This window comes from Erpetoichthys calabaricus, chromosome 6 (genome assembly GCF_900747795.2).
Source record: "Erpetoichthys calabaricus chromosome 6, fErpCal1.3, whole genome shotgun sequence".
NCBI classification, from domain to species: domain Eukaryota; kingdom Metazoa; phylum Chordata; class Cladistia; order Polypteriformes; family Polypteridae; genus Erpetoichthys; species Erpetoichthys calabaricus.
Window position 1 is genome coordinate 110700365 of NC_041399.2, and position 16602 is coordinate 110716966.

At 39.7% G+C, this 16602-nt stretch overlaps 1 protein-coding gene across 2 annotated transcripts in view; it reads right to left on the reverse strand.

The window, feature by feature from the left end:
• Window positions 1–16602, reverse strand: part of LOC114653490 (nephronophthisis 3) — an 838883-nt gene that overhangs the window by 696534 nt on the left and 125747 nt on the right. The window contains exons 28-29 of one of the 2 annotated variants that reach the window (XM_028803845.2): window positions 4368–4506; window positions 1059–1070 (exon numbers count right to left, since the gene is read on the reverse strand). In XM_028803845.2, coding sequence (XP_028659678.2) covers window positions 1059–1070; window positions 4368–4506 — 151 coding nt within the window. Of the gene's footprint in view, window positions 1–1058; window positions 1071–2270; window positions 4507–16602 lie in introns of those variants that run through there. The other variant, XM_051928813.1, reaches the window with a different exon arrangement.

A 16602-nucleotide genomic window follows, 5' to 3' on the forward strand; every position in this document is an offset into this window, starting at 1 on the left:
TAAGGTCCTTGCTAGAGTCATCCTCAGTAGGATCTGTGATCACTTGATCATCTACCAGCAACAGGAGCAGTCTGGTTTTTACGCCTAAGAAGTCTACCATCGACTGTATGCTGGCACTGAGGATTCTCAGGGAGGGCAAACGTGAATATCGGAAGAGTTTCTTTGCAGCCTTTGTCGATTTTCGCAAAGCGTTCGACTCAGTTGATCAAGCTGCCTTTTGGGACATCCCAAGGGTTTGCGGGATCCCCTTGAGGTTGCTGGATATCATGGCTGGCCTGTACACTGGTACTGTGAGTGCTGTGCAGTGGAGGCAGGACCTCTGCGTTTTTCCCAGTTGATTCTGGGGTTCGTCGGGGTGTGTTCTTGCTTCTACTCTGTTCAATGCTTGTATGGACTGGGTGTTGGGCAAGGTCGTGGGGTCCAGAGGCTGTGGGGCATCTGTCGGCAAAGAAAGATTCATTGATCTTGACTTTGCTGACGATGCTGTGATCTTCATGGAGTCAATGGAGGCTCTGATCAGGGCTCTCGAGAGACTGAGCGAGGAGTCCGACTGTCTGGGCTTGCGAGTGTCCTAGATAAAAACCAAGATCCAGGCCTTTAATGACCTCTTGGGCACAGCCATCAGCAGTGTGTCTGTCTGTGGAGAGAGTGTCGACCTTGTCGAGAGGTTTACTTACCTTGGCAGTGACATTCATGTCTCTGGTGACTCTTCCTATGAAGTCAGTAGACAGATTGGGAGAGCATGGGGGGTCATGAGGTCGCTGGAAAGGGGTGTGTGGTGCTCCCGATATCTATGCAAAAGGACAAAGGTCCAAGTCTTTAGAGTCCTGGTGCTTCCTGTCTTGCTATATTACCTGCATTGTGAGGGAGCATCAGTTATGGCACTATGGCCATGGAGTGAGATTCCCAGAGGGTGATCCGGCTCGCAGGATCCTCACTTTTGAGGACCTGATTGGCTGGACCAGGCCAAGGGGACACCCATGTATCACCTAGCTGAGACAGACAGTAATTTCTGGAGTGTGGGACTGGACCGCAAGTCTGCCTGGGGGGTTGCCAACCAGGATCCCGGGCTGTTTCAGCGTGTGGTGGGTGCTGCAACATGCTATACCAGTGCATACTCCCCAATCTGACCTGATTTCAGTTATCATTATGATTTAAAAAGGGCACACAAAATGATGTGATAATAAATTGATTCTCCCAAGCACACTCCCTAATTAAAAAGAAAGCTTTCTACATGATTACTTATTTTCCAAAAAATGGCCAATATTTCACAAATTCTGACAGGGTATGAAAATTTATGAGTAGAACTGTATTTACTAATAAAACTATTCAGTTGTGAGTTGTTTGTGACGACTGAGAGAGACACAGAGAGAGAGCTCCGCTAGTGTCACCTGAAAGCTCTCCGCGTCGTATGGCTTACAGCCCATCCTGGTGTGAATTTTTAATGGCAATCTTCATCAGCTAAAGTTTTAGAAAGCTGCTTTTAAGAAACCCTGTAATGAAGACATTGCGGGTTCATAGCTGAAAACCAGCAGTTACCGCAGATCAACCTGAGGTGGATTGTGCTGCGATTCCACAACAACACAAAGTTTCATTTAGTGTCAGTCAGTCATTTACCAACCCGCTATATCCGAACACAGGGTCACGGGGGTCTGCTGGAGCCAATCCCAGCTAGCAAAGGGCACAAGGCAGGAACAAATCTTGGGCAAGGCGCCAGCCCACCGCAGGACACACACACACACCGAGCACACACTAGGGACAATTTAGGATCATCAATGCACCTAACCTGCATGTCTTTGGACTGTGGGAGGAAAGCGTAGCTTCATTTAGTGTATTTTTTTCATTTAATGTAAACATGATGTAAAAAAAGCCATTCCCACTCTTTCCTTTAGTCTAAAAAGCCTAATATCACACTGATATTTTCTGAGTTAGTTTACATTTTTATTTCTGAAGCATTTTGTTTTTCCTTTTATGTTTTGCATCTTTCTTTATGCAAAGAATGACCATATACTACTGTAAGATAAGTGGTGTTATGTACAGTATCTGCTTCAGTTAATATAATAATGATTCTCAGACAACATTTACAACAGCTGCAATGGATGCCTCCTTGGACATGGATAGTGAAAATCAAATATGTAGTTATAATGTAAAAAAAATAAAATCATTAAGTTACATCATATTGTACACCTTTGAAATATACAAAAAGCTGCAAAAATGGCAGTGTGTCTATCTGAATACTCTCATCAGAATTAAACAAACTACAAAGAACGTCAAGTTAGTGGACTTTATTTCACAGATTTTCAAGTTAAACAGAACAGCACAATAAAATCTTACATTTGAGCAGTAAAAAAAGAACAGCTAACCTCCATATCACTAAAAGTCTGTTTACAATACATATTCAGCTTGTACAGGGTACATTTGATGGAGTGGCTGGCCGCTAAAGCATTACTTGGCACACACAATCAAGCAGAATACATCTAAAACTACAAGTTAAAAAACAATTAACATAATTTAAAAAGTATGCATTTTCATTTCATGGAAATTTTAAATAAATCTTGCATTAGAATGCCTGCATTAGCCTCTTCTCACCAACTGCTGTCTGTTATAAACAGCCTGTCAATGTAGTGTGTTGGTTGTGAAAAGGCAGAGAAGATCGAGCACCACAATTCCTGTATCCGTGGCACACACACATCATCATCCATCTATTTCTCTTTAGTCCATTTGTTGGATGCAGGGGCCTGTGTAGCAGTAGTGGGCCAAGATAGGTACCACCACACAATAGGCTTTCCAGTTTGTCATGTAGCTCTGCTGCCCCCCAGCTCTAAGGTACTGGGCTCATATCCTGGTGCAGGTACTTTGTAGAGTTCACATGTTTTTCCCTTCTCTGCATGTTTTTTTTCTCCCCTCAATGGATGCCTTTTTTCCTCCTACATACCAAAGAGGTGCATGCTGGACTATTTCTGAATCTCTAGGCTTGTACTTAAGTGGGTGTTACAAAGGACTGGCAGCCTGGGCAGGGCTGGTTTTGGTTTTGATTCTGCCCACACACTGGCTTTGATGCCTATACTCCTAAAATAGCTTAAACACGTTTGATAATGGATGAATATTTTCCAGTTTGTTGCGTTCCCAAAAAAAAATAGAAGGGAAGATGATCAGAAAATTCATTGAAAATACATTGAAAATATTTCTGAAACTGTGCCATATATGTTCAAAAATACTTAGGTAATATGAGATTTTGAAATTACCTACGAAGGAGCTTAACTCAACTATTCCAACTATACAGGGTGAGTCAAAATTATGTTAACACTAATGGATTATTTTCATCTCGACCAAACCTTTCCAGGTCGATGGATAAGTCGCGATGTACCATTGCCAAGGCCTCCACATTCCCCTGATTTGACACCCTCTGATTTCTGGTTATGGGGTATGGTGAAGGAGTGCGTGTATAGCAGGAAAGTTTGTGATATCAATGACCTGTAGGACAGAATACGGACTGTGGTATCATCTATTCCCCACGAAATGTGTGTCCGGGCTTTAAATGGTACTGTTGCTTGTTGGTATTTGTGTGTTGAACATGATGGGGAACAGGTTGAGACATTCCTGTAAATCATCTTGCACTAATGAAATATGTTTTGTGAATAAATAGTTTCCACCATTCAAATGTTAACATAATTTTGACTCACCCTGTAATATACACTCAGTGGCCGCTTTATTAGGTACACCTTGCTAGTACTGGGTTGGACCCCCGTTTGCCTTCAGAACTACCATAATTTTTTGTGGCACACAGCAAGGTGCAGGAAAGATCCCTTAGTGATTTTGGTCCATATTGACATGATAGCATCACACAGTAGCTGCAGACTTGTAGGCTGGACATCCGTGATGCCAGTCTCCCATTTCACTACATCCATGTGATTGGCTGATTACGTATTTGCATTAATGAGCAGTTGAACAGGTGTACCTAATGAAGTGGATGGTGAATGTAAACCTCAAGTAAATAAATCAATAAACACTTGATTATACTTTATCAAACTAAAATAACGCTTTCAGTTCAGTTACTTGAACCATCTTCATATTTGAGCTGAATATTTATTCAATAAATGTAACAAGTCAACTAAATTCAAGTAAAAGCAGAATGTACCACTGCCGTCAAATCTGAGGTTCTTGCCTCCTTCGGTAATCATCCAGACTAAAAGCTTATTTATAATTTTGCCTTGGACACTGTTTACATTAAAAATGTAGATATAAAAACTGAACATACTTCTTTTACACTGAGCAGCCATGTCTTCATATTGAGATGTTTGAGATCTTTAGTTATTGTTGTGTTGTCACCTCTGTCCAAGTTCCGGGCAGGCACTGGGGTGTAGAGCATTTCTTAAGCTGAAAGTGTCGCCACTTGAAGAATTTCTTGAAGGTGCTTTTCCACATAAGAGCGAGGGTTCGGCTTCTTTAATTTCCATTGCTCTCTTGTACAGAGCTGCAGCTCTTTCAAAATCACCCTTTTCATAACTACAGAGTCCAATAAAAATAATTCAGTTAATTCACTTAGTATTTCTTATCAGGGAGAAGTTTGTTATATCTTAAAGGTAAAAAAAAGTGCTACAACAGTGAACACACTTCTCAAAGTGTGCACAAAATAAAGGAGGTTCATGCATAAAATTAATTGTGTTATCACTTTCTAAACTTTTGACACTTTTACGTAAGTAAAATTAATGCATTCTGTAACCACCATATAAAGTTACCATATCACATCGTTATATAAAATGTTTATATATTTAGTTTTCGGAAACAAATAAGTTTCACTCTTTTGACAGTAAATGGCTAATTACAGTCATGTGAAAAAGTAAGTACACGTCATGAAATGTTTTTCTTTTTTTAATATATGTGAACATATCAATATTTGGTATTCATTTAAACAGCATTTTAGAAGATGTCACTGAAAAACAAGGAAAATTTGTCTTTGCAATAGATACATTATTTCCATCAGTGGTTAAAAAATAAGACCACCCTTGGCAGTAATAGCTGGCATTGTCCCATTTGGCACAAACAACCTCAAGTAGGCATTTCTTATAACTGTCTACGACTCTCTGACATTGACCGGAAGAACGTTTTTACCACTCCTTAATGCAGAATTCTTTCAGCTGTGTGATATTTCAGCATAATCAGCCCATTTCAAATTCCCCTAAAACATCTTGATGAGATTCAGATCCAGGCCTTGACTTAGCCATTCCAGGACCAACTATGTCTTTCTTTTCAACCATTCCTTGGTAGAATTACTGGTAGGTTTAGGGTCATTGCACGGTCTGCTTTCAGTTGAGCTTCCATCTTCTGGCAGAAGATTTTGCATTATCTTTAAGTATCATCTAGTACAGTGCTTTCCAAACTTGGGGACCCACTGTGGCTGCAGGTTTTTGTTCCAACCAGTTTCTGATTTGAATTGGAATCCTAGGCTAATTAAGGGAACTATTATTTCACAACTTCTGTGTTTTGGGACTAATATAGAAATTAGAAAACTACTACTTCTTTCGGCTGCTCCCGTTAGGGGTCGTCACAGCGGATCATCTTCTTCCATATTTTTCTGTCCTCTGCATCTTGTTCTGTTACACCCATCACCTGCATGTCCTCTCTCACCACATCCATAAACCTTCGCTTAGGCCTTCCTCTTTTTCTCTTCCCTGGCAACTCTATCCTTAGCATCCTTCTCCCAATATACCCAGCATCTCTCCTCTGTACATGTCCAAACCAACGCAATCTCGCCTCTCTGACTTTGTCTCCCAACCATCCAACTTGAGCTGACCCTCTAATGTACTCATTTCTAATCCTATCCATCCTCGTCACACTCACTGAAAATCTTAGCATCTTTAACTCATAGAAATTGGAAAACTAAGTTTGGTAAAAAAAAAAATAAAATAAAATAATGTACCAAGCAGTTATAAGGGAATAATGTATTTTTTTCTTTTTAACAATATTTTCATCTTGATCTTCATTCTACTTTTCCAGGTGTTCTAATTAGTAAATAATGGATTAATAAAACAACTAGAGGGTCTGATGCTAAAGTAGTTGCAGCCTCAGTGTCATTTGCCGGAGTGTCTGCTCTGCTTGTTTTTAATTGTCATTAATAAGATACAATGAAGGGGGAAAACAGCACTGAGAAAGGGCAAAATATAATGAAAATCAACAAATAAAATCTCCAATAAAAAAGACAAAGCTCTCAATTTACCAGTCGATCTATGTTCCTACCCTCACCTATGGTCATCAGCTATGGGTAGTGACCGAAATAACGAGATCACGAATACAAGCGGCTGAAATGAGTTTCCTCCGCAGGGTGCCTGGGCTTTCCCTTAAAGACAGGGTGCGAGGCTCAGTCATCCGGGAGGGGCAGAATAGAGCAGCTGCTCCTCAGCATCGAGAGGAGTCAGATGAGGTGGCTCAGGCATCTGATCAGCATGCCTCCTGGATGCCTCCGTCTAACCGGGAGGAGGCCCCGGGGAAGACCTAGGACATGCTGGAGGGACTATGTCTCCTGGCTGGCCTGGGAACGCCTTGGGATTCTCCCGGAAGAGCTAGAAGAAGTGGCCAGGGAGAGGGAAGTCTGGGCATCTCTGCTCAAGCTGCTGCCCCCGCAACCCGATCTCGTATAAGCGGAAGAGGATGGATGGATGGATGGATGGATGAAACAAAAGAGAGTTAAGCATTTAAATCTATAGCAAAAACATAAATATTTCTAAATGTCTTATAAATGTAAAAACCATGCTGCTGTGCTTTTCTGAATGTAGAATAAGAGAAAAAAATACCAGCTAATTAAATGAGATCAGACTTATCGAGTGTTGCAGCCACAGTGGGTCCCCAGGACCGAGTTTGAGAAGCCCTGCTCTAGTACAATGAAGAATTCAAAGTGGATTCTGCTATGACGAGGTGCCCTGTTCTTCTGGTCAAGTACTGTTTTTGGTTTTCGCCCAGCATGTCTTCTGGTACTGTGGCCAAATAACACTATATCTGCATCGTTTGTGCAAAGCACATTGTGCCATGTGGAAGAATAATTTTAGGGTAACTTAGCATTCATCTTAAAGAAATAGCATAAAGGGTTAATAAATGTGGGAAACCAAATAATGGTCAAGTGAACAACAAAATGTACACTGAAATATAAGAATTGGTTTAGGGAAAATACTGAGATGGTCAAGTAAATAAAGAATGTACCAGAAGAAAGGCCGATGTAATATATAAAATGTATTGAAGGATGACTAAGAGATGACAAAGAAATCAGCAGATGTCCTATAAACAAGAATAGACAATTGTTATATGCACAGAAATTTCAAGAGTGGTGTCTCATCTCAAAAAGAACCAGAATATAATAGACTTTTATTTTATATAAATCATTTGGGTGTAAACCGATGAACCAATCTGAGTAAAATGTATGTATTGATTGACACTGTATATACATTCAACAGTTTATAAAATGAACCTCTATCCTTTGTTTCTCCGACCATTCTGATCATTCTGACCATGCTGTAACAGACTGTTTTTGAAGAATGCTCCCTCTAAGGCATTTTGCAGAGGAGTCATTAAAAGATACAATGAACAGCTTTTCTCCAGCCTGATTATTGAATTGTCCTGTTAGAGGATGTTTCTTTCTTTAATAAGATGTTAAATTTCAACCACAGTTTTGGTGCCCAATGTTACGGCAGTTTGTCTCCCCCAGTGAGGGAACCCAGTAGACTGGGAATCTCCAAAGAAGTGAGGCCAACAAGAATAGCTACAATTGGCGGGACCGTACCCGGCAAAATTTAGGACTGGCCCGTTCTTATCTGCAAGGGACCCAAACCTCCGGAAGATGCAACTTTTTAAATGAACCTGTCCAGATTGGAGAAAAATTGTTCTTAGGGATAAATTAAGGGTTCAAGTCCTCTTGCTACGAATAAGAACGGTTCACCTCCTGCCTGGTATCTATAGTAAGAGGTTCTAAATTTAAGGAAAGATTCTATTAATATATATCTAAATATGATTTCTTCCGCAGCCAGTAGTCCTCATCTTTGCCTAAATATTAATGGGCAAACTTTAATCTTGTCTTGATGTTCTTTCTGGAAGGCAAAGGCTAACTACTGGTTTATACCTCCCATGCAGATCTGATTTGTGCAGCCTCTTTCTGATGGTGCAGGCTCATGCACTTTGACAGTGGCAGGAGGTCCTGAGTGAAATTCGGAGGTTCTTGGGAGACTTCTTTCAGCATCTTGAGTTCTGCACTTGGGCTGGAATTGCTGGACTGGCCTGGCCAGGTTGATAGTTGTTTGAAATCTTCTCCAATTTTGATTGTTTTTCTGGACTGTGGAATAGCTGGTTTCCAATAAGATCTTTTTAAATTCCTTCCCAGACTCATAGGTATCTACTATCTAACCCTTTTTCTGAAGACATGATGATAACACACACTTCAACAACAAAGTGCAACCCAAACTAAGTGCCAGAGGTTTAAATAAGACAAATTCAGACAAGATCCTCTCTCATGGCATTCTAATCATTCACAGCTGATCTGGTGTACCCGATTTTAATTTGATGTAGTGACAATGCAGGGGCAGTCTTACTTTTTCCACATGCGAAATTTGCATTCATTTTTATTTAAATTATTTTGTGGACTACAAAATGCAAATGTCACCTTTATCTGTAGATACTGTTTAAATGAAGATGAAATCTTCCACATTAGTACGAAAAGAAAAAATATTTAATGAGGTGTACTTACTTTTTCACATGGCCATATAGTGGTCACTAAACTTCCCATATTGTTTTTTTCCCCCACAGTCTTATTATACTACAAAATTTTGTATTATGTCCTTCTTTAGTATTTTTGTTATTAATAAAGACAACATACACTATAAACCGCAGTGAAAACAAATCCTTGTTTAATTAGGTATTAGAGGTTAATAACTAGGTACAAGTGAAGAGAACTTAATTCACCTTCCTTAGAGTGAATACTTTACTGAGGCACATGTTCATCAAATACCTCAGTGTAACGCTTGCTGTGCACCATGCAAAGCATATGTCTCGGCTATATGCAGTTTGGTATGGGATTTGTAAAAGCAGTGTTAATGTTTGCAGTATGCCATCTTTTGAAATGATACAGACATAGCAACTGGATGGACACACAGACACATAATTTAAGGTGGATACACAATTTATTAAAATATTTCAACACAGAACCCACTTCTAGCTATTCTTGAGGGGGAAAAGCACCAAATGAGAAGGTTGTCCACATTTTGAAAAACGAAAATACAACTGTATCCTTCATAGAAATACACAAAAATATAATTTTGTTTCCAATGAGAAAAGGTGCAAAATAAGAAAACAACTTTCTATGCACTTTTCTGTACATTTTTTGTAGTTTATTTTTATATTTGCTGTCCGCAAATTCTTCCCCGTGGCGTCCACATTCCTTTCACACCACTTACAGGGACCTTTCCTTAAACTCTGCAGTTTTTTTTTTGCAGCCCTCCCTGCTCTCCCCTATACCTAAGAAACAACTTCTGCTATACTACAGGTAACTTTATTTTTTCTTTTTAAATGAACAGTTTAACTTTCAGAGCTCACCAGTCAGCTTCTTCCCTCTATTATACCTACAGATCTGGGGATTGAGTGGTCTGTAGAGGAGCCCCTTTGTTCAATGCACACTCTGAAAGCCCACTGATAGCTTGCTCATTCTTCTCCCTCATCGTAGCCTAGCCGACTTAGAGGGGTAAAAAGGCATGATGGATAGCTCCAGCATATTCTTCCCTGGCCCCAAACAAGGCACATCCAGCAGGATGTAAAACAGGGAGTGCACATTATGCCAGGTCCATGCTGAACCAGGGTGAAAAATATTAGCTGTTGGTTGGGGACAGGCTTTATCTTCATCCCATGCTTTCTTCTACTAGTTCCATTTTGCTGTTTCTGTGCTGAAATAAACTGAATGTGCTGCCACATTTAACATTGCAAAGTTTGCATTTTACATTAGTTTGCTCAACAGCAGATCTTTTATATCTGAACCTAGTGCTGGGCGGTATACCGGTTCATACCGAAAACAATTTTTTATTTTTTTTATGATATGGATTTTTCTTATACCGCAACACCGGTTTAAATAGCCTAAACGACATTCCGAACGTGGCGCAGCGGGAAACTGTTCAAGTGGGGACCTTTTTTACTGCTACACCGCTAAACACAGATTTGTTGCACAGGGGCTCTTTTTCACTGCTACTCCACTAAATAGGTAGTAGTAGTGTAAGTATTGCGCGGTGAAAATGGACAGAGAACATTCCGAAACTGAAGCTGACGATAAAGTTGAACATAATGACATAGAAGAACTTTTGCCGAAAAAAAGGAATCACGTCCGTTTGCTGGAAATACTTTGGTTTTAAAAGGTCGGATGTGGATCATTATGTTCAAATGTGTAAATAATACTGCAAGCCAAGTTGTACTTGTTTTATTTGTTTTCAATACAGTGTAATTTACCTGGGTACTGTATAATAGTGTGATGACATGTTGACTTTATTCTCGACATTTCCACTTTAATCTTGACGCTTATGACGAGAATAAAGTCGACATGTTGACTTTATTCTCGACATTTCTATTTTATTCTTGCCGTTTATGTCAAGATTAAAGTCAACATGTTGACTTTATTCTTGAAATTTGTCATTAAAGTAGAACATCGTAAACTAAACTTCATCATAAAATGAATAATTTACTAGATTTTCTCAAACCCCGTCATAAGTTATATAGCACATTAAATGCTTTGTGTTAAGTGTTCCCCGAGCTTCTTAAACTGACTTCCTCTTGCATTAAGAGGAGGCGCCGGCAGCAATCGCCACACAGAGTACATTCACTTCATGATATTCCTGCTCTCTGAACATTTAGAATGCTAAGATAAATACTTGATATAATTTTCATGGTGAAATGCATTAAAGCATGCATTAACCATGTGGGGGCACGGCGGCATGGAGGTTGCACTGCTGCCTCACAGCAAGGGTGTCTCGGATGTACCCTGCCTTGCATTTGCATGTTTTTCTGGTGGGTTTACTCGGCGTGCTTCAGTTTCCTTTCAAAGTCATGTAGGATGTGGGGTTTTGTTATGCTATATTGACCCTGCTAGTGTATGTTTTGCTCGTATTCACCCTGCGATGTACTGGCGACTCGTTCAGGGATGGGCGCAACCCTGAATGGATGGCATAATTAAACATGTATAACGAAGATATTTTTAAAGTTCTGAACACTCTGTAGGCTAAGTTTATAACTAGTTTTAATTTCACAAAGACGTTTATCGTGTGGTGATTGGTTATGTGGAGAAAGAAAAAGGAAGGATAGGAACTGGGGTTTTGGTACGTCAGATACAGACAGCACACGTGCAATAAAGAAAGCCCGCTCAGAAGAACATGCATTGAATTCTGTGTTCGTGTCTCCGACCACCAGATCACAAACCCAACATTTACACAATATTTAAGTTAAACCTGTGCGATACCCATTCATACATCCAGTTTTTTGGAGCCTCGTCACACCTGCCATAAAGTTCTCTACACTGAACATACACCTGGGGACCCCTTACTGCAAGGGAGCAGCACTACCGCCTCACTACCGTGCATGTTTAATACCTGCTTTACTGCATTGCATCATGAAAATGACATCAAGTATTTATCTTAGCATTCTAATTTTTCAGAAAGCAGGAATATCATGAAGTGAATGGATTCTGTATGGTGATCGCTGTCTCCTCTTAGTGCGGAGGAAGCCAGTTTAAGAAGCGTAGTGATTAACAACTAGGTCGGGGAATGCAACACAAAGCATTTAATGTGCTACATTAATTTATGACGGGGTTTGACAAAATCTAGTAAATTAAACATTGATTTTAGGAAGAAGTTTAGTTTACGACATTCTACTTTAATAATGAAGTAAACTATGAGAATAAAGTGGAAATGTCAACTTTAATCTCAACATAAACGGCGAGAATGAAGTGGAAACGTCGACTTTGATCTCAACATAGACGGCAAGAATAAAGTGGAAATGTCGACTTTATTCTCGACATATAGTTTGTTTTTTTCTTCCCTGTGTCCATATTGTTTTTTTCTTCACCGTGACCCTAATACGATTCCGTAGGGCTATACCACAAATAGCATTATAAATGTAAGTTGCAGGTTTATTATTTATGCATATAGCTTAGCTTGAAGCAAGGTCCATATTAATGCAGTTTGCCTAAATGATGGTTCAGTTGGTAAAGATGTCATTACCAAGTTGCACTTGTTTTATTTTATTTTAATTTGGTGAATACTGTGTAATGCACCTGGGCTTAAAGTCTTGAAGTAATAGTGCAACTATCAGTAATAATACTATTATTTATTTTATTGTTATTATTTATTAGTTTAAATACTAGGGGGCTCTGCCCCCTGCTCGCTTCGCTCGCCAACCCCTGGTCTTGGGTAACCCGAAATAGCGGGCTCGTGTTTGTATATCCGTCAGTGGAGGTTGTTCATTTTGAACCCGTGCCTGCTAGGTTTCCGCAGTTTCAGACGCGCGTTGTAGGCGCCTGATTTGAAAGAGATTATTTATCTCCGTCAGTTGTGGTCTTTCGTTTTGAGCCCATGCCTGCTTTGCGTCCGCAGTTTCAGACGCGCGTCCTAACTTCACTCCGCAGTAGTGCCATTCACAATATGGCGGTGACGCCTGCGCCTTCACTCCGCAGTAGTGCCACTCACAATATGGCGGTGATGCCTGCGCCTTTCGCACCATCTTTGTGGACCTGTGGGGCCACCGTAGCCTCTCACGTTTGACTCTGGGGTGCAGCGCAGAATCCTCTTTTTTGTGTGGTTGTGTCGTTAGTGGTAGCTATGGGCGCGTTGTTGCTTCATTTCTCATTCACGTTAGTTGAGCTCTTTTGGTCTTGTGCCGTGACTCCTTCATTCGCGGTGGATACGTACTGCGCAGTACGTCTCATGGTCCCATCACCGTGTCCCTGCGCCCATATCTGGTTTATTCTCGGTTAGTAAGTTCGCGGTGGATACAACTTCGCTTGCGGTTTATGAGACGCGCGCCTGCGCAGTACGTCTCATGGTCCCATCGCCGTGTCCCTGCATCCATATCCGGTTTATTCTCGGTTAGTAATATGGATTATGCAGTTTAATGATGATAAAGTTGTTTAAAAAGTCACTTTAACGTGTCAGTGGACAGAGATTGTTAACATTAACAGAAAGTGTAGTTGGTTTACAAAAAATATTTACTATTTATTCCTTTTCTAAGACATATTCAGTGTAATACAACTTTTGACAAGCACTTCTGGATATTTTACTAAGTCTAAATGCCTCTTTGTATGGTTGAAAATATGTTGTCAAAATTATAGTTTAAGTTTTTGCAAAATTTGTTCAATAAAAAGGTTCTATATTTTGACTGTATCTGTCATGCAATGTGATACCTTCTCCATTAGTGCCACCCCCTTGAAAACTATCACTTTATGGGGCAATGAAAACCTGTATTAATACTTGTGTGCACATTAAAATGTTTTTTTTGTACAATGTACAATACTCTTAACAGTGGAATAGGTTATTCTTAGCCAGTAATTGCAGTGGAAAATGTGGTTAACATCCACTCATGCATGGGGAAAAAAATACCGTTGAATACCGTGAAACCGGGGTAATTTAGAAAAATACCGTGATATAGAATTTTGGTCACACCGCCCACCCCTATCTGAACCAATTTGAGACAGTTGTCGTAAGAGAGGAGCCACTCGTCATATTCCTTGATTTAATATGTTTTGAATGTACACACATGAACATTAAGGGGCTTTCTTAGCTGTAAAACTGTGTCATTTGGTTAAAAAAAATTAATTTTCATGTTTGAATATCGCTTCAAAACATTAGTTCAGATTAAAGGATTTAATCGAAAATTTTTTATTGTGAACCATTGTTTCTTGCTTTCTTAACAGTAGCGTAGCTAGGGACGTGAGGAGGGGGGCGGTCTGCCCTGGACGGCACATTTTTAGGGGCGGCATTATTGGCCAAAAGGCTCAGTACAATTCGTGTGTAAGCAGCAGGGTTGGGAAAAGTATCATTCATGAATGAAAAAAGTAAAATTCTCTGACTGTCCTTCTGTGAAAGCATCAGACACAGCAGTTGTAATTTATGAGGCCATAACAAAAATAAACATAAACATTACACCAATAATAATTTCTAGGAAGATAAACAACTAATTTACAATTTAGAATTTCATTTCGTTATCAATCCGAATGCGTTCTTGCTCTGCGCAGAAAACATCCCCACCTATCACTTGTACACTACACTGGTTCTGGTTTTCGCAGCGTAATTATATTAAACTAATAATTAGAACATGGCTTATCAGTGCATCTATACTATATTCTTGTCTAGTTGATGCTTATAAATAATTATATGTGAAAAATTATTGCTGTTTCTCTCTATATGAATAAATATATGAAAAATGTATCTTAATTTTTCTCTATGCGTCATTTTAATTTTCTATTTAAATAGGTTAACATATTCAGATATGTTGGGAGGGCAGCAAATTGAAGCACCGCCCCGCCCCAAGCGGCACGAACTCTAGCTACGCCACTGTTTCTTAACCACCTGCCAATTAATAATGAGATACAAATGATAAAGGGGATAACACTTCACAGTCTAACTTGGTCCTACTGATACTTTGGTGTGTTTCTCATGAGTTTTTGTTTCAATTAAGTATTTCAAAAAACTGAAAGACTGAGGATTACTAACTTACTCTGGGTCACAAATCATTTGGATGTAAAGGAAAAAAATCTTCAATATACTATAAGAATGACCTGACAGAACACCAAAAGGCCAAAAAAAATGAAATAAATTGTGTCATCAGAAATAACTGGCTTTTACTTAAGTAACTGGGATGGAACATAAACATGTGTCCAGTGTGGCCAGGGACTGACCTTGCTAGACATATATAGAAACAAATTTCTGTCATTTTTTCAGTGAAAAAAAATCCTCAGGTTTCTTTAAGATGGATGCAGATAACTAGTGGTTTTCAATTCTTGCCACCTTCTCCTTTTGACCAATGTTCAGGCTTTGATTGTTGTCACTTTAAAAATCCAGTCCAACAGGGCTCTGGCAGCATGTTTTGGGTCATTCCTGTGCTAGGAAATGACATGTGGTGTTACATTTGTGAAGGACCTGATGCCTAATACTGAGATCAAATGGTTAATGTTGATATCTTCAAACTAAAGAATTGAATTTCACTATATCTCCCATTCCTCTCCTGACAAACTGAACTCCATGTCTGATGAGAGCTTTTCTGAGCGTGAGAAGAGTATTCATGGCTCACCTTGCACAGGAACTTTGTCGTCGCTTCTTACAAGAAATGGCGATGGATAAAGCAAAAGAGGATGCAACATTGACAAGCTTCTGTTCCAAGACCGCTGTTCCCCCCAGCCTCTTCAGTGTAATAGTAACCACAGCACAGAGAGAAGTGTGTACATTGCAAAAGGTACACATGGCGTAAACATAGAAAGGATGGTCCTTGAGTGTGTGGGAACTGTTAACATTTGAATTTGATGATTGCATATAGCGCGGAACTGACCTCTCTGTACTATTCTTTCCTCTGCATGTCCTGGAGTACAAAAGAAACAGCACCATTCACCAAAACGTGGAGACTACATGGGCAAGATCGAAAAGAAAAAAAAAAAAAAAAACGCGGTCACTGATTACAAGTGCAAAAAGGCATGCGAATGAATATGAATAATGTTGCATCAGTGCAACAATGTTTTCCGAAATGTACTATACAGGTCATAAAATGAGTCATTCCAAATATGATATATACCTATGTCTCTGTTTTTTGTCAGTGCGGCTTTGACATCATGGACCATAAGGTGCATACTAATTCAGCATGAGCAGGAACACTCAATAAAACTGAATAAAAAAATTCAAGTGACGGTGAGATACAAAGAAGGCAGATTCACCACTGTTTGTGTGACAGCTTTTATCCCTCCAGATCAGAGAATTTCCAGTTCCATTGTCTCAAAACACCACTCAAATCTACAGTTATTCTCAGTTTCAGATAAAAAGTAACCACGTCAGATCTGGAGCAGGGGGTGGGTGTTTTATCATGATTGTGACTGAGAGAATAAAAGTGGGGGAAAAAAAAAAACGGTAACTTTTACAAGTGCTATTAATGTACAGACACAAATCAAATGTATGTTTTTATTGTATAATATTAACAATAAGAGCAGCTCACTACTCAAAAAGGTAAATTTGCCGGGGAGCTGGTTTCGAACTCACAACTCACAATTGTAAGTTGGCAGTTCTAACCACAGCACCACTGAAGCTGTCGTATTGTACTTGCACCTTTTGTGAAAGTGTTTTTGATATTTGCCCATCAGCCTTCACACATTATACAGTTCATGTCTACATTTTGTCATTTATTACTAAAACATGAAAAAATGTTTCTGTTTTAACGATGTGTTTACATAGATTGCTGTAGACACAAAACACACATCAAATTATTTCCCCTTACAATTCTGGGTACCTCACTCCCAGATAATCAATCAAGGCAGGAACTGGGAGAACTTCTTGCCCGTTCTGAGGTGGTGGGAGGGGTGGTATAGCAGGCTGCTTGTTGCTTGGGCTTATC